At 44.5% G+C, this 25,090-nt stretch overlaps 2 protein-coding genes across 2 annotated transcripts in view; one reads left to right on the top strand and one right to left on the bottom strand.

Moving 5' to 3' along the window:
• The window catches only part of SUGT1 (SGT1 homolog, MIS12 kinetochore complex assembly cochaperone), a 28,780-nt gene extending 25,652 nt beyond the window's left edge, over positions 1-3,128 (top strand). Inside the window, exons 11-13 of the mRNA XM_061457283.1 lie at positions 407-497; positions 1,784-1,965; positions 2,596-3,128. Coding sequence (XP_061313267.1) covers positions 407-497; positions 1,784-1,965; positions 2,596-2,697 — 375 coding nt within the window. The 3' untranslated portion in view covers positions 2,698-3,128. The remainder of the gene's footprint in view (positions 1-406; positions 498-1,783; positions 1,966-2,595) is intronic.
• Positions 3,129-7,734: 4,606 nt separating this feature from the next.
• Positions 7,735-22,866, bottom strand: CNMD (chondromodulin). Its single transcript, XM_061457273.1, has 7 exons — positions 22,726-22,866; positions 22,229-22,363; positions 19,769-19,909; positions 16,632-16,745; positions 13,836-13,989; positions 12,309-12,511; positions 7,735-9,621 (listed from the first exon to the last, which is right to left on the bottom strand). The coding sequence occupies exons 1-7, from the start codon at positions 22,795-22,797 to the stop codon at positions 9,406-9,408; spliced, it is 1,035 nt and encodes a 344-aa protein (XP_061313257.1). The 5' UTR covers positions 22,798-22,866; the 3' UTR covers positions 7,735-9,405.
• Positions 22,867-25,090: the final 2,224 nt, after the last annotated feature.

Raw genomic sequence — 25,090 nt, 5'->3', positions numbered from 1 at the left:
TTTAAAGTGCCATTTAATTATTAGAGCTGACTGGCAAGAAAGGGATGCTTCAAAGATAATACCTTGGTGCTTGGCAGTGTAGAGACATTGGGACTGATGACTTTTGGGATGCCATAATTTACAAAAAGAATCAGATGAACAGTAAGCAGAAGAAATACGTAGAAATAAATAAAAGGGTAAAAATCTGACATAGGAGCTGTGCAGCCATGTTAAAGCTTAACTGACATGTGGCTTGAAGTCACGTAACTTCATCTTGTAAGGTGGGTAAATAGGCTTCATATTGGAGACTGTTTCTGAAAACAAATGTATTCATTTTCTTGCTGCTACAAGATCCAATTACTTTGAAACTCTTTGGCAGAAGTGTTTGCCATCTGGATTAATTTGTTCTTCATCTTGTGTTTTGTAGGTTGAGATAAAAATGAAGAAGCCAGAGGCTGTAAGATGGGAGAAGCTGGAAGGCCAGGGAGATTCTCCTAAGTTAAAGCGATTTACACCAGGTTTGTTCTCTGAAAGTTTAAATATTAAATGGTTTACATGTATTAAGATACTTGCAGTTATTAATAATACTTTTTATGTTAAATATTGTTAAAAAACAACTTCATATTTACAATGAAAGGCCTAATAATCTTGTTTTTACTGCCAAGAACTGACAGAGAAGATCTGCAGGGCATTACTAAAACTTTAATATTAAATTTAGCCATAACTTCCATTAATCTGATGGATTGTTAAGGTTATATGCTTGTCATTAATTCGTTTGGTTTTACCTGTTTGGCTGTCTGTTTTGGTCACTGTTTTGCAGTTCTGTGCGTTGTTATGCCTCTACTGTTGCTTAAATCATAGAATCGTAGAATAGTTTGAGTTGGAAGGGACCTTAAAAATCAAGTTCCAACCCTCGGCCATGCGCAGGGACAGCTTCCACTAGACCAGGTTGCTCAAAGCCCTGTCCAGCCTGCCAGAGATGGGGCGTTTACCACTTTTTTGAGCAACCTGTGCTAGTGCCTCACCACCCTCACAATGAAGAACTTCTTCCTGATGTCTAATCTAAACCTCCCCTATGTCAGCTTGAAGCCATTTCCTCTTGTAAAAAGTCCCTGTCCAGCTTTCTTGTAGGCCCCCTTCAGTACTGGAAAGCTGATTTAAGGTCTCCGTGGAGCCTTTGAGGTTTTTCCTCTCCAGGCTGAATAAGCCCAGCACTCTCAGCCTGTATTCATAGGAGAGGTGCTCCAGTCTTCTGAGCATCTTTGTGGCCTCCTCTGGACTTGCTTCCATAGGTTCATGTCCAATTAAGTATTACTTGCTTAAGTATTCCATCTCTCTTGAAGTTTTTCAAGGCAGATTAACAGACTGAGAGAGTTTGAATTTCCTGATTTGATAATTTCAGTATTTTTTTTTTAATTTTAAATAAAATTTCCCTATGGCTCTAGGCTGCTGGTTGGGTTTTGGGGGGGCTTCTTTTCCTTACTGTCTGCCAGTGTCTCCTGCCTTGTTTTGACTTGAGACTTCATCTGTGTTGCTGTTGTCCAGCTTTTTTTTTTTTTTGTCGGATAGCTAAATTATGTAACTCTGTTCACTTGAAAGGAAACTTCTGCTGAACTAAGGCTGTAGCCTTGGTTTTATTTTTCGCTACTGCAGTGCTTATATCAGTAAGGAGGAATCAATTTGCATGTTCAGATTTATAGTCCATTATCATCTCTGATTCATCAAACATATATGTGTCTGTGTGTTCTCTGCTGCTCTAAGAGTCATGAGAAAATCCTTAGTTAAGTGACACTTCTGTTTTCAGATTCTCAACACTTATATCCATCATCCTCTCACTATACGAGGAACTGGGACAAACTGGTAGTTGAAATCAAAGAGGAGGAGAAAAATGAGAAGTTAGAAGGAGATGCTGCTTTAAATAAACTCTTCCAGCAGATTTATTCAGATGGTACAGATGAAGTGAAACGTGCCATGAACAAATCATTTGTAAGTCTTCATTTTTTGACAAAACATATTAACTTTTGTACACTGACACAATTTACTAAGTTTACATGAATCAGGAAACCTCCAGCTACCAAGAGCTTGGGCCTATAGTGTATGGCAGTGGTTCTTTTGGAGATACTGGTATAACAAGCCTCACTGAAAGCTACGAAGTTGTACACTAACGAATGTGACTCTTCAGGTCCAAGGCTGGGCTTTATCACTGGTCTTTTTGTTTCAGTCAGTGTTGTCAGAGGAAGTACAATTTTTGGCTCAGAGCTTGAAGACTTGCCATGGGTGAAAGGGTCAAATTCCTCTTAATTGTTTGCATCTAGTTCCTTTTATTTGTTGTCCTCATAAGAAAGAACATGACTTGACACTTCTAAAGCTTGTTGTTAATGAAGTAACATCTCATTGTGTCCAGTACTGTAAAAATACTGTTGGGCTGAAGATTATGGACTGATGGCTTTGACAGCTTTTATTCTATCTTTACACAGAATTCCTGTGTAATTGCTGCTACACAAAGTGTAATTTTTTTATGCTTCTTCAGAATTTGTTTATCTGCTGTAAGAAATGTGGCTTTTATATTGCTAGAATTCCTCTAGCAAACTAAACAAGCTTTCTCTCATATTGCAGATGGAGTCTGGAGGCACAGTTCTGAGCACCAACTGGTCTGATGTTGGTAAAAGGAAGGTAGAAGTAAATCCTCCTGATGACATGGAATGGAAAAAGTTCTAATCCTGTTTTTAATCTTTTACCATCGATGTGTTGCCATAGTCATGTACTGACCACTGTATGGACATAGCATTCTTGGATTTAAAGCACTGAATGTTCCCTTGGAAGTAGGAATTGTCTTTACATTTGGCGTGCTTTAGAAACTCCTTCATCCGCAGATGTTAAAGACATACTCAAGAGTGGAACCCTGTTTTCATCATCTCTGTCTGATTTTTGGAAGTCAAGCCAATCAGTCTAAATTTTCTACCACCTTTATCAGCTCTGCTCTTTGGGGATAGGGTGATCTCTAATGACTGGTCAGGATTATTGCCTTACACCTGGTGTTTCTGTTCAATAACTTATTAGATCTTGGCAACTTTGGGTGAAAACACTTTTCAACAACAGTGTTAAAATTGTTTGCTCTTTAACTCTGCTAAATAAAAGTGTAAATACAACTTTTTCTATATGGACGCTGCTTCATTTCATTTTTAGTAATCTTGGGTTTTGATGGGGAAATCACTTAAAGCGTATAGGTAAGGATGTGAATACACAGCTTAAAAACCTGGCATGTATAGGAGCAAAATGTGCTTTCAGGGAGGAGGGTGAGATTGCTATTCTTGATGCAGACACAGATTTTCCACTTTTGGAGTCCTTCTATGTGAGTGATAGGTTGAACTGCAGTTGTATGTGATGGGAGAAAGTCAGTTGTGGCTGGAAGTCTCTGTATACAGAAAAGTGGGTCCTTTGCCTTCATGTTCTATTGCAATTGCCTGAAATCAAAGGTTGCAAGAAGTTGCTTTAAGTTGTTATTTCATTGGAAATGCTTTATATTTTAAAGAAGAGCCCATGAGTCCTTAATTTTTTCCATCATTATCAAATTGTAAATAACAGTATTGATAGAAAAAGAACTCAGAATATAAGAAATACTGTGTATGCTTGTACTGCTTGGATATGGGTCAGAAAGGGCCTGCAGATGATCAGAAGTCATCTGATCTCATGGTCCTGGGTACTGGGCTCTAGGTGACCCTACTTGAGCAGGGGGGTTGGACAGGGTGACTTTCAGAAGTCCCTTCCAACCCCAACCATTCTGTGAGAGATATATAAGCTCACAAGGTTGTGGTAAACATGCCTACTCCATATGCTGCTGTCTCTTGGGAATTCAGAGATACCTAAATATTCTAAGATTCTGAAACTACCATGAATTGCAAATATTGGCAGCACCCTGAAAGCCATTTTGTTCCTTGCTAACTGTTGGATGCTGCTTTAAGTTTACTTTTCCTTACGTTCCTAATGATGCAGGTTTTTACAGATTATTTGTTATTCTGCCTGTTTTCTTGGTATTTGGTATGTTATTTTACTGCAGTGAGAATTGGGTGAGCTTGGTAAAATACAAAGGCTGTTAGAACAGGTGTTTTAGTAGGACAAGTGAAGTCTGCAGCTGTTACAGTAATAAATATATGTAAACGATGATTGAGAACTAAGGAGGAGGAAGAAAGGATGTATTCTGTGCTTTCTGAGGAGTAGCAATCTAGGATTTGCAGCGATTCTGACAAAGTGCAGTTGGGTTTTTTTCCTACTGTTGTTGCTATGCATGGGCAGTAGATAGGTACCAAGAGTTTAAAATCTCACAAATCCTTTTAAATAGAGAGCTTGGGTTTGGGTATTTGCCATAGCTATGAACTTCATCATACTGGACAGCTTCAGACTGTGACCACAGTCTTGACATAACTGCTGTTTCTTGATGTGCTCAGATCATGGTTATCTTATACAGCAAGCTGGACAGTGATTTCTTCTTGAATAGCTTTTAGTGTCAGAATTGATTCATGTTTTCCAAACCTCAAATTTGATGACCTTCAGAACAGAATATTGTACTGGTCTTTGAAGATAGTGAAAGGACATAGATAGGATTTAGGAAGGGTTTTGTGTGTGCCTTACCTCTTGACTCTTACTGAGCAATGTCTGCTTCTTGTGAGAGTTTCTCAAAGGGTATACTTGCAGCATGTTTCAGTGAAGATTTGTTAGCTTCAGTGGGGAATCCCTTACCCTTCAGAGAATTGTGAGTAGCTAGTTGCTTAATATGTACAGCATTTGCCATCCATATGGGATGCTAACATTGAAGGTAACTTTATGCGGAACAGGGATTTGAACTCCATTCTCCTGGATAAGTGCTTTGCTGCTTTTTATTTATGCTCTGAAAGGCATTCCTTTCTTTCTAATGTAGAAGGAAGAGAAATGTCTGAGCAGTTTGCTTTGTCACAAAATTGGGTTCTTGTCTTCTGGCGAGCCTTGCTTTATAAATGTCATTCAGAGCACTTAACAGTGCTTAGCAAAGACTTGCTATGGGAAAAGCCTAGATAAAAATCTCTTAAATAGAAATGAAAAGGTAATTTGAGAATGTTTTCTGCCAGTCAAGTTTTTCTTACTTAACTGAAGAGAACACAGAAGGGGTTCCTCTGTCTACTTTCACTTACAGAAAGACCATGGGAATATTTGGTCAGATTGACACAACATATTCCTGTATTCAGTGGGTACTGTATCGCTGCTTGGGGTTCAATGCACTTAGCTTAAGGCAAGAAGTAGAATAAAATGCATTGCTACTTACGTGCTCTTGAGGCATGTGTAATGCAAATATAATGGTTTAGCTCCAGGCTAAAACTTGTAGCAGTCAAGTGGTAGACCTCCCTGTCCATCTCAGTTCTGTAGCCCAAGTTCACAGGTCTAAATGTAATTCCAGCATGTTTCTGAGCAGGGACAGGTAATCTGTGTGTGTTCTACCTTAGGTGAACTAGTGGTGGCTCTTGCTGCTTTACTGGGGGGTGGTGGTTTCTGGTGGGAGGGGATTGAATTAAAGCAGTAGGCAAAATTTCCTTATAAAGTTTGGGGAAGATGCTTCATGAACTTTGTGAACAGTATATGCTTTGTTCTTGACAAAACACATGCACAGAATGGTTCCAGAAGCCGTAAGACAAGAGAAAGACACCAGGGAGCTTGAAGGCTGAACAGAGGCTGTGAAGGGTAACAGTGACAACAGGAATTTCCTTCAGGATTAGAGAGGGTGAGTGGAATTTATTGAAGCACTGGCAATGAGTTGGCTGGAGGCAAAGAACTGCCTGCAGTGACAGAGTGGATGATGTCTTAATTGTGTTAAAACCTCTCTTGAGGGCTTTTTGTTGTTTTTTTTTTTTCCCTAAGCCTGTTGGTTATGTCTGTATATCCCAGAAGATACAGGCAGTTTCACCTCAGTGCTCTGATTTGTAGTCCTGTTGTAAATACAGGAACAGGAAAGCAAAAGGTAACAGAAGCCTTCCCATTTAATACCACAGAAGGGATTACTCTACTACTGTTGTGGGGGTCATAGAAAATGCCTGTCTTGTGGCTTAGGACTGCCTCTCCTACCTTTGGTGTATGCACAGTGTTGGTTTTTTACCAACATCTTTTGATGAGGATCTCAGAAGTAGAAGATGATGGTGCTGCTGGTTCAGTCTAACCCTGAATAGAGATCTGTCCACCCTGATGTGGCAATCAGCAAAATCAACAATCTGTTCTTTGCCAACTGTAGTTCTGTGCTTCTCTACATCTTTTCTTTTTGGTGCCTCCTGTATGAAGACAGGCTGAGAAAGTTTGGGCTCTTCAGCCTGGAGAAGAGAAGGCTGCATGGAGACCTCATAGCAGCGTTCCAGTATCTGAAGGGGGCCTATGAGGATGCTGGGGAGGGACTCTTCATTTGGGACTCGGGGTAATGGGTTAAAACTTAAACAGGGGAAGTTTAGATTGGATATATGTTCTTTCCTGTTAGGGTGGTGAGGCACTGGAATGGGTTGCCCAGGGAAGTTGTGAATGCTCCATTCCTGGCGGTGGTTAAGGCCAGGTTGGACAAAGCCTGGGGTTGACATGGTTTAGTGTGAGGTGTCCTTGTCCATGGTAGGGGGGTTGGAACTAGATGATCTTAAGGTCCTTTCCAACCCTAACTATTCTATGATTCTGTGGTTTGGGTTTTTTGCACTGCATGGAACAAGTGGTTAGTCTTCACTGAAACTTTCTTAATTTATTCATGCTGCAGAAGTATCACCCCCCAAATGCAGACTTGTTGTAACCTCTTTAGTCTGTATTATTATGTGGTGGCAGTGGAAAATGTGTCTTCAAAACTTGTAGTAAATGCTGTGTGCAGTTGTGAATCGTATCACTGCAGATAGTTAGAACTGTAGCTTGAGCCACCACTGCAGGGAATATTGCTATGTCTTTTTATGCTGTTGGATCATTGGTTTTATTGTCATTCCTATGTTCCCTCAGAACATTGCCTTCGAAATTAGAAGTTGGGCTTAAATAAGGCTTTTTCAACCTTGCTGTAGCAAGAGCTCTTTATTTTTTTTCCTTTGAATCCAATATGTAGGCACATACGAATTTTGCTTACTTGAAGCAATAGTTAGGGGAGGCATTTTATTGATATCTTTTGGAAATTATGTGTTATACTTGGGCAATATTGTAATTCCGGCAATTTTGCTAGTCACAGAGCATGTAAGTAGTGTATCTGCTGCTCTTACAATCACTGGGGCTTTCTTGGCATGGTGCATGCAGAAGAGTCCTCAAGATATACATGCTGTATGTGACAGCTCAATGCATCCCTGAGTAGATGCTTTTACTACTCACAAGCTTTGTGACTGCCTACAGAAAACAACTGATTCAAGCTTTTGTTTAGGAAGAGTTAATTTTGTCAAGAACCCGTAGGCATGGAAATCACCTACAAGATCCTTCCATCTTCAGAAGGAGATTTTGTTTGCTTTTTCACTGGGGCTGCGGGGGCGGTGGGCAGGGAGAGGCAGGTTGTGGGTTGCCGCAAGATGGCCTAAGATGCAGAGGACAGCAGCAGTCTAGTTCATACAGGCAGTCACATTTCCTTCTCTTTGCCTTCAGTGTTTCACTTGCCAATCCCCTTGTTTTCCTCTCCAGACAGTTCTTGAACACAGAATCATAGAATCAATCAGCTAGGCTGGAAAAAGCTGTTAAGATCATCAAATCCAACCGTTAACACATTCTACATTGAAAAGAGCACAAAGCAGTCGCTGGTTTTTAATGTATTTGTTTAATCTGCAGTAAAAAAAGAGAAAGTAAAACTTTTTCTAAGCGTATGAATGACGTACTTCTAAAACAACATAATGATCAAGGTCATTTTCATTTTAAAAAAGCAGAAACTCAAATTTAACAGGCCTTGAAATCCCACTTTAAGAAGTTTTTAATTTAAACATTTCAAAGCAAGTCTGTTTTTCAGATTAAGGGAAGGTGAAGCTTCTGTTAAAAAAAGGCTACAATAGAACAAAATACTGAATTCTGTTCTCATCTTATTCTCATTTAACACTTTGCTTTTTAGATATGCAGTTTAGCATTCCATATGAGGTTGCCTTTATTTTCTTTAAGCCATGATTATGTCAAATTAATTCCTCTTTTCTGTGTGTCACGCAGTGTTAGTAATATTACTGGGCTTCCAACATCTCAAGAGTAGTTTAGTCACAAAAATGGAAGTGAGCTTCAAGAAAAAATAGACAAGTCTGTTTATAAAGCCCATGTAGATGGCTCCATTAACTCAGTGGTAGGGTTCAAGATGTATAGTATGTATGAGGGCAGTGTAATGCCTCTTACCAGTTTCTTTCAAGGCTAGGTACCTTAAGTCATTCCATCTTTGGGAGTGTTTCAGCTTACTACCTTCCTTAAAGGCTTAATATGTAATAAGATCAATCCCAATAATTGCAGTTTGCCTAAGCAAAAAGGGTGAGGTTGGAAATCCTCTCTTATTTTTATTTCCTCCTTACTGGTAAGTAGTTTTTCTTGTGGGGATTGGAGGTTAGCTTTAGCAAAGCGGAAGGAGCTAGAATGAATGGCTGTTATCCATGTGGAATAAAGAGGGGTTGAAATCTTGTGTCAGAAGTGTCTAGTTCAAGGATTTATAAATACAGTGGCTGTTGTCAATTTCGAGAGGCCTTGAGACTGTTTGGTCTGCAACTGCATATAAATACTTCTGCTGTAGTAGCTGGATAGCAGATACTTGTTAGACACTACGGTGGTATCATGGATACAAGATTCTTGATGCTGGGGTTTCTTTGATGTTAGGATGTGCGAAGGGTTTTGATTCTGCAGCCACACACATTCCCTTCCGTAGCCCCTTTTCCCGCTGTTTGTTTCCGATTAGGCACAATGGGTGCTTTCCCGTGTCCCCCGGAGCAGCTTTGTGGGAAAGGTATGCTGTAATTGGTTTATAACCATTCATAATGACCTGGCAACTCGGTGTGAATAGCAACGGGGAGCAACTTAACTTGTGATTTATTTAAGTAAGCTACATGGATGAAAGGTACTCCCAAGTGTACAAGTTAAGCTAGTTGCCTAATTGGATGTAAATTTTCACTTGTAGCATGGAAAGAAGAGAGGGTTTTGTTAAGAATTTGAATTTATGAGCAAGCTTCTGGACTGCTAAACCAGTTTGTGAGCCAAGTTTAATACTGTCTTTTGGGGGGATGTTTTAGTTTTTGAATTCAGTAAAAGCGAGTATGCCCTTGTCATTTGTAAAGCTAATGGAATATTAAGATTTTTATTTACAGTGTGAATATCTGACCTTGCTTTTGGTGCAGTAACATACACTTTGATTTTTAAAAGCCAGGATTGGTACTGCTGCTTTGGTTGTAGCCTTTTACCAGTTTGTCATGGCATTCCTACTTATTTTGTCAAGGCTCCACCTGCTTTTCCTCACACAACACCCATGATACGAGCAACCCACCAGCTGCAGGGCATGACGATTCGGCAGGCAGTACGGCAGCCTTGGTAGTTGTAAGGCCACGGGTAGTAGCCCAGGAGAGGCTCACAGATTCTCTGGCACTGCGTGTAACTTCGTCTGCATTCTATGCAGCACACGCCGAGGTGATCCAGCATGGGGTCAAAAGCCATGCCTTCACCTTCCAGTTGCTGAAATGTAAAATAGTAAACGTCATTTCAGTGCTCTCATTCTCAGAGCATGTAGAATACACTGATGCTCCTGTAAACTTTACAATGTGTAAAACCTGAAATCTCAGTTCTGTTACAGTTAACAGCGCACCCCCTAACTGCGCTGACCACTGCATCTTGCTTTTTTTTTTCCTCCTTTTTTGTCTTGCTGCAGAAGTGTAGAATTGGGGCAATCACCTGTGTAAGATGGAAAGAACAACAGGGAGCTCTAATTCATTACTTTCTCTTCTACAGTCCTTGCAGAAGATCCAGCAGCAGTAAACTCCTCCAAGTTTTAAATACTAGTGACCGAAGAGGTTTCAAGGGTATCTGGGTCTTTTAAGTAGATGACAGCATCTGAAGTTGTATGCTATGGTTTTAATGTTTTAGTTTTTGTATTTTAATGCTTTTTACAGCACTCTCAGGAAGCTGTTCAGTGTGCTACTACCCTGCAGTCTCCTGAGGATTTCTCCCTTCTCTTTCAGTCTGCCTTTTTTCCACACTTTGCCACATTTAGGCTCATTGCCCAGGGAAGTTGTGAATGCTCCATCCCTGGTGGTGTTCAAGGCCAGGTTGGACAGAGCCGTGGGTGGCATGGTTTAGTGGGAGGTGTCCCTGCCCATGGCAGGGGGGTTGGAACTAGATGATCTAAAGTGCCTTTCCAAGCCTAACTATTCTATGATTCTATGATTGTGGACAGTGAGAATTCTGCCTGCTCTGTTTCTGACAGTAAGGAGCTACATAGAGCAAGGTATGCATAAAATATGTATAAAAGTAGGCTCTTGCTACTGCCTTCACCCTTCAAAATTCATTTCCTTCTTTCTGGGAGATACTCTGCTTTTTGAAACTCCATTGTTCTTTCCTCATTGGTGTTACTTCAAGAAAAGCAGCAGCAAAGAGCAAATGCTGAAGTGACACGTGGCCTTTTACCTGACCATTTTCCATTCAGAAGACTAGCAGCACGCTGAAAAGGTGAGGTGCAGAAAGATGCCATCTCTTGTCTAGGCTTGTATAGGACACTAGTGACAGCTCAGTGTTGTTCAGGCTCCCAGTAACCTGTTCCCAGCCCCAAGAGCAGAGAGGGTGTCATTTCATTGGTCAGGATTCATCATCCTTGAATTCAGGTACCTGCAGTGTGAAATTCTATTCCTGAGCTCATTGTCCAGACTCTACTCATAATGGATGAAGAGAAATAGCTCTGGGGAGGATTTATTTCATCCTACAGGGATGACTTACAGTGTAATTAAAGATCCATTTGAATCAGATTAATTGATCTAGAGAGAGAGTTTGGATATAGGCATCTATGCAGTGACTAAAGGTGAATCCCAGCCTGAGGCTGAGTGGAGCCTGGTGCTGTATCTGACTGGACATTCTCAGCTTGGTCCAGGGCCTTATGGCTGAAGAACAGACCTATGGAAGTTGTTCTGCCACTGCCCTCCATAGGTGGGACAGCTTGGACCCCATGGACTTGGTCACATCAGCAGCTGTGAGAAGTTACATTCCAGTGCTGCTGCTGTTTCACTGACCTCGTGAGAGAGTCAATTTAGATCCGCTTTATTTGGAGTGATTAATTTAAGTTTAATTAAGGGATGTCAACTCGGCAGAATGCTGTCACACTATAATGATCTCCTGCTGTTGCATAAATGTCAAGTCAAAGCCGAGACTTACTTCCAAAGCAGGAGGCATTTTATCTTGTGACAGTGTTGTATTAAAATGACTTACTCCTGCTGCACCAAATGGTGGGTGTAAATTGTCTGGCGCTGGTGCAGTAGACTGGAAGGTGCCTACTGTACAAGCAGCTCTCCTGCAGTGTGGAAAAGGTGTTGGGACACAGTGGGGAGGCTTCTGTGCTCCTTCTCTGGGCTGCTTTTTCTCAAAGAGCCAGGATGAGTTTTGCAGTAGTCATCTGCTGTCGCTGTCTGTAAACATGCCCACAGCTGCGAATTGCTTGCTAGAACTGGGGTCATTTACCCTCATAGTGAAGAGGCTGAGAAAACAGATTTACCTGGTCTAACCCTAATCTCCTTGCAAATAGACTACTACTGCTTTCCTCTGTAGTAGTCACTTCTGATACTAATTTCTATTTGAGGGCAAAGTATTTTAGATTCACCATCCGTGAAGACATTCCAGGCCAGGCTGGATGTGGTTCTGGGCAACCTGATCTAGTTGAAGGTGTCCCTGCTCATTGCAGGGGGATTGGACTACATGACCTTTGTAGGTCCTTTACAACCCAAACTATTCCATGATTCTATGTTTCTGCCTACTGGACTCTTTCTCTACATTTTCAGTAAATGATGGGGCTCAGCTATCTGATCAAGACCAGCTTTGGTTTGTTTTCAGAAGGTGTCAGGTCCCTCTAGTGCTGCTTCTGTATGGATCTGGCAACCCTGAAAAGCAGCTTGGCATCAGCTTGCCTTAATCAAGCTTGGCAAGCTTGAGTACTTGCCACTTGAAGCATGCGTGCTTGTTTGAGACTGAAATCTAATGAAAACTAGGATGGAGGAAGGAGAGGAGGACTGAGGGAAGACTGTTTTCAGCTTCTTAGGTGTATTACAAGTCTGTAACAGGCGAAGACTGTGCAGGTTAAAAAAAAAGACAACTCCCCATCCATCAGTATTACCTGTCTACAACTGTCTCAGACTCTTAAAGATTACAGTGCAAATACTTACATTATAGGGGTTGTCTGGATTAAGTGTTTGGTCGGTTTCTTCTCCCGTTGGCCTGGTTTCATTAGGCTGGTGATCAAGCTCTTGAGTCAGCTGCATGGTGGGTGACCTAGTGTTTACTTCTTCACTAGCAGCTTCCAAGTCTTCCACATCAAAATCTGATTCTGACTGGCGTTTGTTTCTCTTCATTTCTCTCCTTTGGTTATCTGCAAAAATAATCACGAGATTATTATAAGATTAATCTTATCTTCAGCGTGTCCTTGGATTTATCTGCACATTATCTCAGGTTTCAAGGATTTCTTTAACTAATAAAAAAAGCAACAGTGGGAGGCAGAGGAAAAAAACAAACTATGTGGTGGCACACTCAGTGAGCATTCCCATGGGAATTGCTTGCCTTCCTGTGATGTATCTGTAGCCGGTATCTATCCAAAGGGGGATGAGATTGCCTTTTTTTTTTCCCCTTTCTTCCTTCCCTTGAGGCAAAGCACACTGGATGAGATTTGTTGTGGTTGCTTTTTTACTCACCCTCTGGTCACTGATGTTGACTCACCAGCAGCTGCCAGCACTCACAAGTTCAATTATAAGCATCTCAAGTTTTTTTGAGGTGCTTTTGTGACAGACTAGTGCCTTGCTCCAAAGGGCACCTGGTGAACCTGGTGGAAACAGCTTCCGGACAGCACTGACACTGCTGTCTTGTTGACCAGTGAGATATGCAAGGTTATGAGAAAAGTGGAAAATACAGGCAGTTTGGATCCACAGGTGCTCTAAAATATCATGCTTCCCCACGCACCTCAAGTGTTCTAATGCTAACTGGACCAAGGAAGAGTAAATCTTTTCAAGCCTTCTCCTCTCCTCCCAAGGTCTGGAAGTCACCTGGAGAAGGTGCCTTCTCCATGGTGACTCCTGAGCACCTTTGCTAAGCTCAGCTCTGGGTGATGGGAGCACTTCAGTCCTGGGACTGGCCCCCAGAACCTCATAGACATCATCCACCAGTTGCCTAGCTAAAGCATCTCCTCCTACTCCGTTGAAGTCCTGAAGCAGGCTTGGAAACAGGACAGTCTGCAGTCCCAGATCAGGAACTTGATATTCCCCAACCGTTGGCCAGGTACAGTGTTCCTCCTACTTGGTGTCAGCTGTCTAAACATTTTAGAGGTTAGTTTAAGCTGTTGTCTCATCCCTCCTTGGGGGTTGGACTGGATGATCTCCAGAGGTCCCTTCCAACCCTAACAATTCAGTGATTCTGTAGAAATACACTGAACTCTCTGGTAATGTTTCATCTTCTAGTAAGTCATCCATGTGGGCTATAGAAATTATCTGAGGAATACAAGTATTTAAAACATCTAATAAGTGTGAATAAACTCCAAATGTGCAATCTTAGCCCTCACCCATGAGGGCTTGAGAAAACAGGGTGGGCAAGGGAGGAAGGGATCCTTGTTTCCCGTATGTGCAAGTCTCTGTGGCAAACCCAATTTGGGGAAGGTGTTTAGATACAGGGAGGGATAGCACATTTTTAAAATAAAGAAATGTTACCTTTGGGATATGTTGGTCGCAGCCAGAAAATTGGAAGATCCCCACAAAGCTCTAAAATTTTAGGGCTTAGGAAACTGTTACGCTTGATAGGCTCATCTGCAGCCACCCAGATAAGGGAGTTTTCGTCAAATCTCACAGGCATGATTTCATCTTCCTGCAAATAGAAGGGCATAAATCCTTTGCTGTTCAGTGAACAGTCATGTCCCTGCTTGCTGCTGATTCTTGAGCATCAACCTGTATAATCATCTGCTGCAGCTAATACCAAGCATCCTTTTATCCCAGGAGTGTGAACTGATTGTACTGAGCCAAAGCCTGAGTAAAGGTTGCCACCACTTAAATGAATGGCAAAACTACTGTCAGCTTTGCTGGAGCTAAGATTTCACTCATCTGTCTTGGAAAGGTTTTGCCCTGTGTACAAGGACTGGGTGTCAAAGAGCGTTCACCCCAAAGCACCGGATTTTCAGGTGGTAGAAACTGTGGAGATTTACCACCTTCAGCAAAGCAGCAATGAAATACGCCAGCTAAAAACATGCCCCTCATCTTTTACCGTGCCCCATTCTCATTTGATGTACTCCCAAGATAGATTTATGATAGGGAGGGGGGCAAAAATCTTATTCAGAAATTTTAGAATGGATTATAGCTTGAGAACTGCTCCAGCTTCCAGTTTTAAGTCAACGTTTTCGGTATGATTAAAAGTCTCGTTTGGTAAAAGCAATTCAATTGACCAAAAGCTTCAAGTATGGGTTAAAGGAGCCTGCCTTTTTGAAGTGTACACTGCAGGTTTTTGGTTCATATCTTCAAAGTAATGTAGGAAAATGCCAGTGATTGATTCTTTAAAGTTGTTAGTTCAAAGTATTATTTTACATAAAATGTGTAAGTATTTTATAGCAACAGTGAAATATTAAAAGCAACCCAACTTTTCAGTCATGGGAACTGGTATGATTTCAAAGTTAGAATTCTAAATTGCTTCCCTAAACCTCATCAAAACTTGTTATGTAACTGACTAGATCAATTTATTCTGTCGAGCTGTTGTTCTTTAGTGTGTTTATTGATTTCTTTTGTAGGTCTCAAGTCATTTAGGTTCACTATCCAATCTGTCTAGTGAGAAGTGCTCTTTATTTATGTTCTCCCACTTAAGCTTTTATCAGCATCAGAAATATATGAATCTAATTTTCAGAAATAAAAATATCCTTTGTTTCTGTTTGAGATGATCATGGCTTATGAGCAGCCAGAGTTTTGGGTAGCTATGAAAGCTTATTTTAATCAACTGTTTTTGTAGGCAGTGTTGGTTATGATATGTGTTGGAAGAAAATGGCATATGCATACTTTCTCCTAAATACATGAATACCAGAGAGGGGACTTGCTCTAGAAAAACAAATACTACTTTGCCATTCCCATCATACATCTAACCTGGAAAGTCAAACAACAGGGAAAGGTTAACATCCCAACAAGTAGCACTTAGTTGGCTGCTCGTTTTGGCTTTGGCGCGTGCAGTTTATTGCAGAGGTTGTGTGGCTGATGCGCAGAAAGTAGGGCAAGGAAACAGGTTTACTGTTGCCAGGTAGAAGGTTTGAAATACCTTTGTGACTATTTAAGGATAATGTCTTCAGGGCTGTGACTTCATTCTTACAAAAAGATGACAAACTGAAACACTGACTTCAGGCAGTAGTGCTAATGAAGTCAAGAAGGCCAGCCTTGCTTTAGAATAAGGCAGAGCAGGAAAGATGTGGGCCTCTGCCTGGAGTTTGGGTAAGATCTCTTCCCAATCATGGAAAAACACCAACCTTAGGGGGCTTTGTAACATTGCTGGTGCCTTGGTGCTTGGCTTTAGAGAGACCTTTCCCCCCTGGCGTTTTAAAGTAGATGTTCAGTAGTCACAGCACTATTGCAGTTAGGTGCAGCCTTCATGGTGCCCATCTCCCAGCTAATTGTACCTGCTTTTATTTTCTCAGGAGTGGAGCAAACCCAGGGAAAGGGGTTATGGTTCTCCTGGGCTCTCCTGCCAGTGACTGAGACCCTGCCAGCATCCAGGCTTAGCTGTAATGAAGTGATTAGAGCCACCCTTGTGTGAGCAATGGGCTTGGGGGTCCAAGCTCTGGGAAACTCAGCCTGTGTGCACATAAAGCAATAGGCTTTTTTGACTAATATGTGGTAAGGAGAGGTTTTGGTGGTATCTGGGTGAGAGCTGCAGCTTTTGTGGTCGTTGCAATGCAGGTTTAATGAAATTTAGTTAACACCATGCTCTAAAATGAGATCTGATGGCATCTAAGAAAGCAAATTCTTCATTTTTCTAGTATTTCTTCTGAGTTAGCTGATTTTTTGCAATAATATTTTCCATAATTCGCCTTTACTTACTATTCTAGAGGACTGGAGGGATGGAGTCCCTGCTTTTGCTCAAGAGTGCTGGTAGAGATCTTTTGTCTACCACAATCCCTCCTTGTATCAACTGCTGCAGCTGCTTCTTCCATACTCTCACAGCCTTGTGCACAGCCTGATCTCAGGCAGATGCTGTTGTCACTGAGGTCTCCTATGGATCTGGTGGTCTGTGGCTTCCCCCACTCACTAATCTGCAGCCTCTCGCGATGCCTTGGGCACAGTGATGTGTCTGACGTCAGACTTGCTTTTCGTACCTTTCAGAAACCCCTTGCAAAGTCAGTGAACCCTCAACTATCCCACCCTACCCTCAACAGCCCTACCACTATCGACATTGGCTTTCAAATGTCATCATTGTATGTATTTACATGACACTTTAAGACCCTCTCTATACAAAGATTTGTTTTTAAATAAACCCTTTACCAGCTCAGATGAGAGGCTTGCTTTAGTCATAGCATCAACTTCGGGGACGTGTGCTTTTGGCTGAGCTTTGATGTAGCACTTTTCTCCTTCAGCAAAGCGGATCCCAGTTATGCCCTGTGAAAGCAGAAGGCAGGGGGGTTATGCACAGCCCTCCAGCTCCCCACCACCCCCAAAGAAGCATTCAAGCACTGCTAAAATTCCCACTGAGTTTTGGTCTGAAGGTTAAATCTGACTTAAGCCCAGATGCAGTAGAAAGCTCATCCCTTGCTAATTCAGCTTTGTGACTTTAGCCAAATGGGGCTAGAAGTTTTCACTTGATTTCTGGAAGATGGGGGTGTTTTACGTAAGTGCTTCCATGACCACTGTAGGCTACTTGGAGTAGTTCTGTTAAAGCATTAGTTGACATGCTTTGCACTGTAACTTTAACACCTACTGTAGGCAGCCTCAGATTGTGTTAGCTGGTGGTGCTTGGTCCAATTTATACACCGTTAAGTGGCTGTGACAGCAAGGGGAAGCTCGTGATGGGGAATTTGGTGCAGAAATCTGTGTGTGGGACTTCCTTCATCTGGCCTATGAGGGTGAAATGCAGTTGCCTAAGCCTAGATGGAAGTCTAGTTTTAAGCAAGAGAAGGGTATCCCAGCAGCTCCAGAGGGCTGCAAGTCTCCTGCAAGTCCTGGGTTGTACCTCCCAGCCCTGTGCCAGCACCTTGAGCATCAGTTCTCTTGTCTGTAGTTTCTGTGTTTCTGCTGTAGGTTTTTGGGTACCCATAAAAGAGCTCTTTTATGCTATGAAATTGGATGCCTCATTGTCAATGGCAAAACTACTATGTTTTTTTCTGGGGTTGCACAAGCTCCATTCAACCACCTAAATATTATTATCTAGTGCCATTTGAGAAGTGCTTCTTTTCTGTGCAGCCTCTATCTGCCAGAACAGGGTGGCATAGATGTCATCATGACCCTGCATCTCACCTGCCTCCTGCAGGCATCCTGGATGCCATAGGCTTCTAGTGCAGCTTGAGATGGGTGCTACTGAGGCACCTGAGTCTCATCCTGTGTGCCTGCAAGTCCTGTATGGCTGGGCAGACACCCATCAAAACAAAATGACTAATCCTAAAGCAGTGAGAAAGGGAATGTCTGTGCAGGGATGGGAGCAAGAGGGAATGAGACTTCGTGGTACACTGAGTATACTAAGAATATCCTAATATTGCCAAATCCCACTCTTCACTGATGATGCAATGATTCGAGTGGTGCAGGTCAATCCAAAGTTGCTAATGCCAGTAACTTGGCTGTTGGAGGCCCATCTCTCCAATTTCTTTCTCCTTTATGTGCATTCTTGGCTCAAAACCCAACTGGCAGCATCCTTCTGCTCTCTCCCATTGAGCCTGCCTCTGGCCTGCTGTCATTACAAGCAGCGCCATCCCTGGGATGGTGGTGTTGGCTGGTTGGTGTTGGGAGCTGATTTCTGACCTGGTTGTGGCAGGCAGCAGTTTACCAGCAGCAAGCATGGAGACAATACCATAGAATCGCAGAATGGCTTGGGCTGGAAAGGATCTTAAAGCTCATCCAGTTCCAACCCCCCACTAGACCAGGTTGCTCAAAGCCCCATCCAACCTGAGGACGAATTCAGCATAACTGCAGTGGGCTGGTGCTTTTGTGCAGATGTGGATTGGTGAAGGCAAATGAGAAGAGCTGGTTGTGGGCATTATCCAGCTGCTAATAATGTTGCTATGGGGATGTTAATGGGAGTTTCATGAAGGCTGAAATGCAGCTGTTGGGAATGTCGGGGTCCTGGGTCACCTGGCATGGATTTGTTTGTGCTTGCTGAGAAGCCAAGGAGATGAATTTCCTCACCTTTCTAGAGTCAGCAAGGGGAAGGTGGCTGCTCCAGAATCCCTGGGTAAGGCTTCCTAGCAGCAGCATCTTTATTTTAGATGCTGCTTTGACTTACAGAGGACTTCACACTGATCTTAACTGAAGTTGAGTGCTTCACACGTAAGAATACTAATTGCAGGATCTGGGCTCTGTAAATAGGTTTCTGCAGCATCAATAGATGTGCCTTTAGTAGCTCAGAAGTGGTGCAGCTCAGTGAACCACCCTATCGCAACTGTTGAGCTCTGCTGAGATTTGGCATCCGTTAGTCCAGGCTCTGCACTGGGCAGCCACAGCCAAATTGTTGGGGTACCCAAATGTGTTTGCAGTCAGCCCAAGTGTCCCAGCACCATGTGCTTGGTGCATGGATGCATAAGCTATGCTAAATGCCTCCATCCTCTCCCCTGGGGATGAACCCAGGCCAAGCCATGGAGAGCAGCTCCCATCCTTTATCTTGGACAGGAGGAAGCTGCCTAGGTCCAGCACTGCATGGTGGTCTCTCCTTGGTATTTACTTGGCTTATTGTGTTGACCTCATTCTCCTAAAATCATGATGTTTTGGGGAGGGGGAAGTGGGTTTTCCAGTTCAAATAGTATGAAATGCCTAAAGGGGCCTACAAGGAGGCTGGAGAGGGACATTTTACAAGGGCATGTAGTGTGTAGTGACAGGACAGAAGGTAGTGACTTTAAACTGAAAGAGGATAGATTTAGATTAGACATTAGGAAGAAGTTCTTCCCTGTGAGGGTGGTGATGCACAGGAACAAGTTGCCCAGAGAAGCTGTGGCTGCCCCATCCCTGACAGTGCTCAAGGACAGGTTGGATGGGGCTTTGAGCAACCTGCTCTAGTGGAAGGTGTCCCTGTTGGAATTAAGTGCTCATTAAGGTCCCTTTCAACCCAAACCATTCTGTGATTATGTGAAATCCTGAAAGGGCTGTCGAAGCTACCAGAACATTTTGCTAGCAAGACCCCGAAGGCACATGTAGCTCTGTTCAGTGGTTTGAAAATGCAGAGTATTAGGCGGAGCCAACCCTGATAAAGCCTAATCCATGCTGCTTACTGGAGTAGGACCTGGCACAGCCTATCCCCAGAGGCACGTAGATTTCATTTTGGAGGAAACTGCCTGGCTTGCTGTGAAAGCAAGCTGCAAGAGCAAGGATGTTTGTGTGGGTAGCTACGGGCTGGAACCTGAGACTGACAAGGCAGATAAGTCAGGGCAGCGTCCAGTGCTGGAGCATGTTATGTGAAGGATGAGTGTGGTGGTACTTACAATCTGAAAATCATGAACTTCAACAGCTTCTTCGCTCCCACTTCCTGTTTTGAATGTCTCTAAATTGTTTCCAGCATCAATTTCCATTGATCCATCTTGTACTTTTCCATTAATGCTCATAGTGTAGTGAACATTGTACACCTGGAATGAATAACAGAGCAGCAACACATGTCAGTAATTGCTTATTGCCTTCCTCCTACACTAGGTGATGGGTCAGACTGACCGTCTGAGCTCCTAACTTTTATTTCTGTAGGCATTTGATAACCCTCCATCAGCCAGCACCACGCTGCTGCAACACCTCACCCTTGGGGCAGGCTGTCAGTGGAGCAGGTTGCTCAGAGATGGTGCAGTCTCTTCCTTGGAAGTTCTCAAGGCCTGACTGGATAAAGCCCGGAGCAACCAGCTCAGACTCCACAGCAGTCCCTGCTCTGAGCAGCAGGTGGGACTAGAGACCTCCTGAGGTCCCTCCAGGGAGTTTTACTTCAAAAGCTTTGTGGGTTGAGTCCACATCCCAGCTCACTCCAACTTAAAAACCTTCTTCTAGGTCCTATTTTAGGAATTGCTGCTTATGCTGACATGATTCCCAAAGGAGAACAGAAGCATCCCACTCCGAAGGAGTCCAAACCCTATTTATCTCTTAGGGTGTTCTGCTGAGGCACAGGAAAACAGGTTGCTCTTGAATCTGAACATGCTTCCCAGCTTGTAATGTATGTGAACGTTGTTTAAATTGGATGTGAAGTTGTATAGACTCGGATTTTCCTTGTCAGCGTATTTGCTCGTATCCCATTTTCAATGAGGGAAGCTGCAGCGTGGTTTGTATTTGCAGGAGGACCGCAATTTGTGGAGAGGGTTTGCAATTCTCTCGTGCAGCCCTGCTGAAAGTGCTGCACAAGCAGTTTGCTCTTGGCCTTAAAACAGCCTCACAGCATTTTAATGAAAAATTTACACTGACAGCCAGAGACAAATTTCTTCTTCTCTTACCTTCGCCCAGGAAAGTCTGAGGCGCTAAAGATTTATGGTTCCGCAGTTAAACAGATTCAACCCCATATTTTCCTCCTCTGTTGGATGTAGTCCATAAAACCAGGCCAATGGCTTCACCTGCCAGGGACTGAGCTAGGCCTGAGACTTTGTTATCCCTGTTAGTTATGGGAGAATGTAAAGATTTAAAGTAAAGATAACTTTTAAATTGCCTCAATGTTGTTATGAATGACCCTAGATGTAATCTTTACGGTTGCTTCCCAAACATTTGCAAGTCCAATGTCACCTTCTGAGTTTGAAGGCAGCTTAGAAAAGTAGCCCTAAGCTTTCCCAGTGTCTTCACGTGGAGATCAACTTTGACAGTTAATGACAAAGAAGCATGTGCCACATTTTGCAAAGCAGAATTTAGATGATGGGAGCAATAAAAAGAAGGAAATTTTGTCTTGTACTTGGCAAATGCAGCTGCTTGGTCAGAGCTGAATCTGCCATCCCTCTCCCTCCCTGTGTATCCATTTCCATCCTTCTCCACTCTCATAAGCCTCAAGAAGCTGATGGCTCTTAGAGAGCATCCTGAAGGTGAGCATCCTGTCATTTTGGTTTCTTTCTGATTGCCTGCATTATCCCTCTATGTAGGGAACCTCTGCTCTGGCTGCCAGGATCCTCACAAAGGTCTTCCTGAGGGAACCAGTACATGGGTGGAGGTGGTACAAAACCGCTTCCAAAATAAATTCAAAGATCCCAATCACACTTACGGAGCAGGTTACATTCACTTGTGCACCGGCGTGTTTGAAATGCGATTTCAACAACCATCTGACATGAACAGAAATCAAAGTTTCTATATTAACATGTTCTAACATGCTGAAGTTTGGGACTTAAACTGATTGGCAGCTTCTCAGTTTTGTTCTTTGTGTATGGGGTTTATCATGTACGCCACAAAATGTAAGTAATAAGATTTACCACGACTTTACAAACTGCTCTACAGCTGCTAACAATAAATGCCTGTGTGTGCACGCAGACATGTAAACCACCGAAGCCAAATAAAGGTGCCTGTTAAGGGGTTAAATATAGCATGACATACTTGAGGGGCCAGGTAGGATCTGGACCAAGAATGCAGAGGATGTGAAAAAGGAATTTACACATGTCAATGCTGGTTTTGTCCTCAGAGCTGGAGTGTGCCCAGGACGTGTTGGGGTTTGAGTTCGCTGTGGATTTGGAAGCAGAAATCAGTGTAATGTCTGTGCTCTCAAAGATACGTTTCATGTTCATTAAGAAATGTGCTTCCAGGAGGCTCCATGCAAAGAACCAGTGAAGATAATGTTTATAAGGTCGGGTTGGGTTGTGTTTTTGGAAAGCATGGAAAAAACGTAAAGATCTGCTTAAAGACCTCTTTATCGACCCCGCAGGAAGCGTTCCCAGGCTGTGCCTCTCCCGCACACGCAACCAGCACCCTCGTCCAGGTGCGGGCTGTGCTGCCGGGCTCACCTGCCGCTCGGTGGCTTTCCAGAAGTAGAAGGCGCCGATGGCCCCGGCCAGGAGGAGGAGAGCTCCGGCGATCAGCACCGCAGCCCCTGCCTTCAGCAGCCGCCCCGGCCCGGGGGGCACCGCCGCCGCGTACGCCTGAGGAGAATGCGGGGCTGGGTGCGGGCAGGGACCCATCCTGCACTACCCCCTTCCGCCGCGTCCCGGCCCTGACCGGACCCAACCCATCCTGATCCGACCCGATTACGATCCGTTTGGTCCTGATCCAACCTGACCCGACCCTTTTTTTTCCCAGCCCGACCTGTTCCATCCCATTCTGCGCCGTCCCGACCTGCTCGGTGCCGTTCCGTCCCAACCCATCCAGACCTGTTTTGTCCCGATCGATCCGTCCCGTTCCCACCCGACCCGGCCCTACTCGTTTTGTCCCAGTGCGACCCGACCCGGTTCGTCCCGTCCCCTATCCCGTCCCGTCCCGCGCGGTGCTGCGCGGCAGCACTCACGGGTGGCACGCACTGCTCCACATCTTCAGGCCCCACTCGGGCGATGGGCACCTTCTCGGAGCCCTCTGCCATGGCTGCCGCGGGAGGGAGAGCTGCCCCGGCCCCGCACCCGCTCCCGGCCCCAGCCCCAGCCCCGTCGGGGGGCAGCACCACCCCGGCCCGCCCCGGCCCGACTGGGAGGGCAGCCCCGCCCCCTGCCCGGCACAAGGAGCCCCTTGAGCTGCTGGCAGCCGTAGGACCGTGACACCCCGTTCCCCACAAAACACCCTCGTGGCTGTCTCCACCTTTGGAGACGGGGGGATTCGGGGATGCAGCGGACAGGCGTCCCTGCACACCATTGCTGACAGGAGAGGTGCCCCTGCAGACAAACAGCCATCGTAAAAAGCAGCTTTTAAAACAGAACAGCGTTTTGACACTTCTTCATGCTTGCTGCAGGAATCCACAGCCGCGGGAGCTGACACTCCTGTTGGGTGGCTGCTCTGTGAAACACCCCGATGCATAGCACAAGCAAAAAGCGCCCAGCTCCCCACCCTTTACCACCCTGGGAAGCAGGGCAGCCAGCCCAGGCCTGAGACAGGCTCAGTGGGAGCAAGGCTGGGGTGGTGATTTGATCTTTTCATAGAATTACAGAATGGTTTGGGTTGGAAGGGACTATAAAGCCCCCCCCCCCCCCCCCCCCCCAGTTCCAACCCCTTGCCATGGGCAGGGACACCTTCCACTAGACCAGGTTGCTCCAAGCCCCATCCAGCCTGGCCTTGAACGCTGCCAGGGATGGGGCAGCCACAGCTTCTCTGGGCAACCTGTGCCAGTGCCTCACCACTCTCATAGTAAATGATTTCTTCCTAATGTCATCCTAATGTTTCTAAATCTTCCCTGTTTAAAAAGGCCATGGTTACCTTGCAAATTGATCTCTGAAGTAGACACATCCCTGGATTTCTTCTGTTTCCTGTCACTCACGATGCTCAGTTGGGTTTTTGAGCATCTAAAGTATGCTAGGATCACAGGAAATTCAGGTTGGCAGGAGTGTTCATCTGCATCTGTTTTCTCGTTCTAGTGTTGTATATGGAAAGCTTTTAAGGGCTTGAAATGGCTACATGTGTCTGTGTGTCTGTCCCTGTATCAGCATCTGTGTTTCCTTCCTGCGCTGTATTGGTGTCCTGCCTGTACACACGTGTCTGTGTGTGCAGTCTTTGACGCTGGAAAATAAACAGTGCTGGACTCCTTCAGAGCTGACACTGTCAAATACAGAGTACAGGAGCCTTTGTAAGGCTGGAACTGAAGGGTAAAAGAGAAAGACCATGAAGGAGAGATGTCTGGGTTGTGCCTTGCCCTGCCCTGCCTTGCCCTGCTTGCTCTGTCACCTTGACAGGCCATGGCACTGGAGGGCAGGGCTGTTAAACTGGAGAGCCCTTGACACACGGGGAACTATCTCATGCTTGAGCAGTGCCTACACTAACCAGTGCCTACACCAGCCAGTGCCTATGCTAACCAGTACCTACACCAGCCAGTGCCTATGCTAACCAGTGCCTATGCCAACCAGTGCCTATGCTAAGCAGCGCCTATGCTAATCAGCACCTACGCTAACCAGTGCCTACGCTAACCAGTGCCTATGCTAACCAGTGCCTATGCTAACCAGTGCCTACGCTAACCAGTGCCTACGCTAACCAGTGCCTACGCTAACCAGTGCCTACGCTAAACAGTGCCTATGCTAACCAGTGCCTATGCTAACCAGCACCTACGCTAACCAGCGCCTACGCTAACCAGTGCCTACGCTAACCAGTGCCTATGCTAACCAGTGCCTATGCTAACCAGTGCCTACGCTAACCAGTGCCTACACCAACCAGTGCCTATGCTAACCAGCGCCTACGCTAACCAGTGCCTGTGCTAACCAGGGCCTGTGCTAACCAGGGCCTGTGCTAACCAGCTCTGGTGCAGCAGTGTTTTTCTTTCAAAGCATGCATCTCTTTATACCTCTCTTCCCCTCTCCTCTCCATTTTTGCTCATCTGGCAGGTTGATGTCCCCTGGCTCAGTAGTTGCACATTACAGACATATCCCCCCATCTGGGATGGTGACAGCAAAGGCCAGCTGACGACCCCATCCCACCACAGCTCATCCCAGCCCTGTGTATGCTGGATTTCCTACATCTGCCTCTCTTCTGCACCCATAACTGCAAAAATCTTCCTTGTTTTCCATGTCTAAATCCTCTCACTGATGTGACCAGTAGCTTAAAACCCATCATCAAGCAGCACAAAAGCAAAGAAAACTCAGGCCCCTCTTGTGTCTGCTTGCTTGGGGACCAAATCCCAGAGACACGATCCCCATCTTCCTTCCCTTCAACCCAAATTCATCCTTTCTGTCGATTGC

Source organism: Pezoporus flaviventris, unplaced genomic scaffold (assembly GCF_033815535.1).
Source record: "Pezoporus flaviventris isolate CSIRO_AGI_PZ_B2104156 unplaced genomic scaffold, CSIRO_AGI_Pfla_v1 ptg000025l, whole genome shotgun sequence".
Classification (NCBI taxonomy): domain Eukaryota; kingdom Metazoa; phylum Chordata; class Aves; order Psittaciformes; family Psittacidae; genus Pezoporus; species Pezoporus flaviventris.
Note: the sequence above shows the minus strand (reverse complement) of the source record. Positions and strands in the feature narration are given on the sequence as shown.

Coding starts and splice junctions, on each gene's coding strand:
- CNMD (XM_061457273.1), bottom strand. CDS start 22,797: ATGGCAGAGGGCTCCGAGAAGGTGCCCATCGCCCGAGTGGGGCCTGAA. Junction 16,746..19,768: donor AAGTTCATGATTTTCAGATT/GTAAGTACCACC, acceptor CTGCTTTCACAG/GGCATAACTGGGATCCGCTT. Junction 12,512..13,835: donor GCGACCAACATATCCCAAAG/GTAACATTTCTT, acceptor TTATTTTTGCAG/ATAACCAAAGGAGAGAAATG.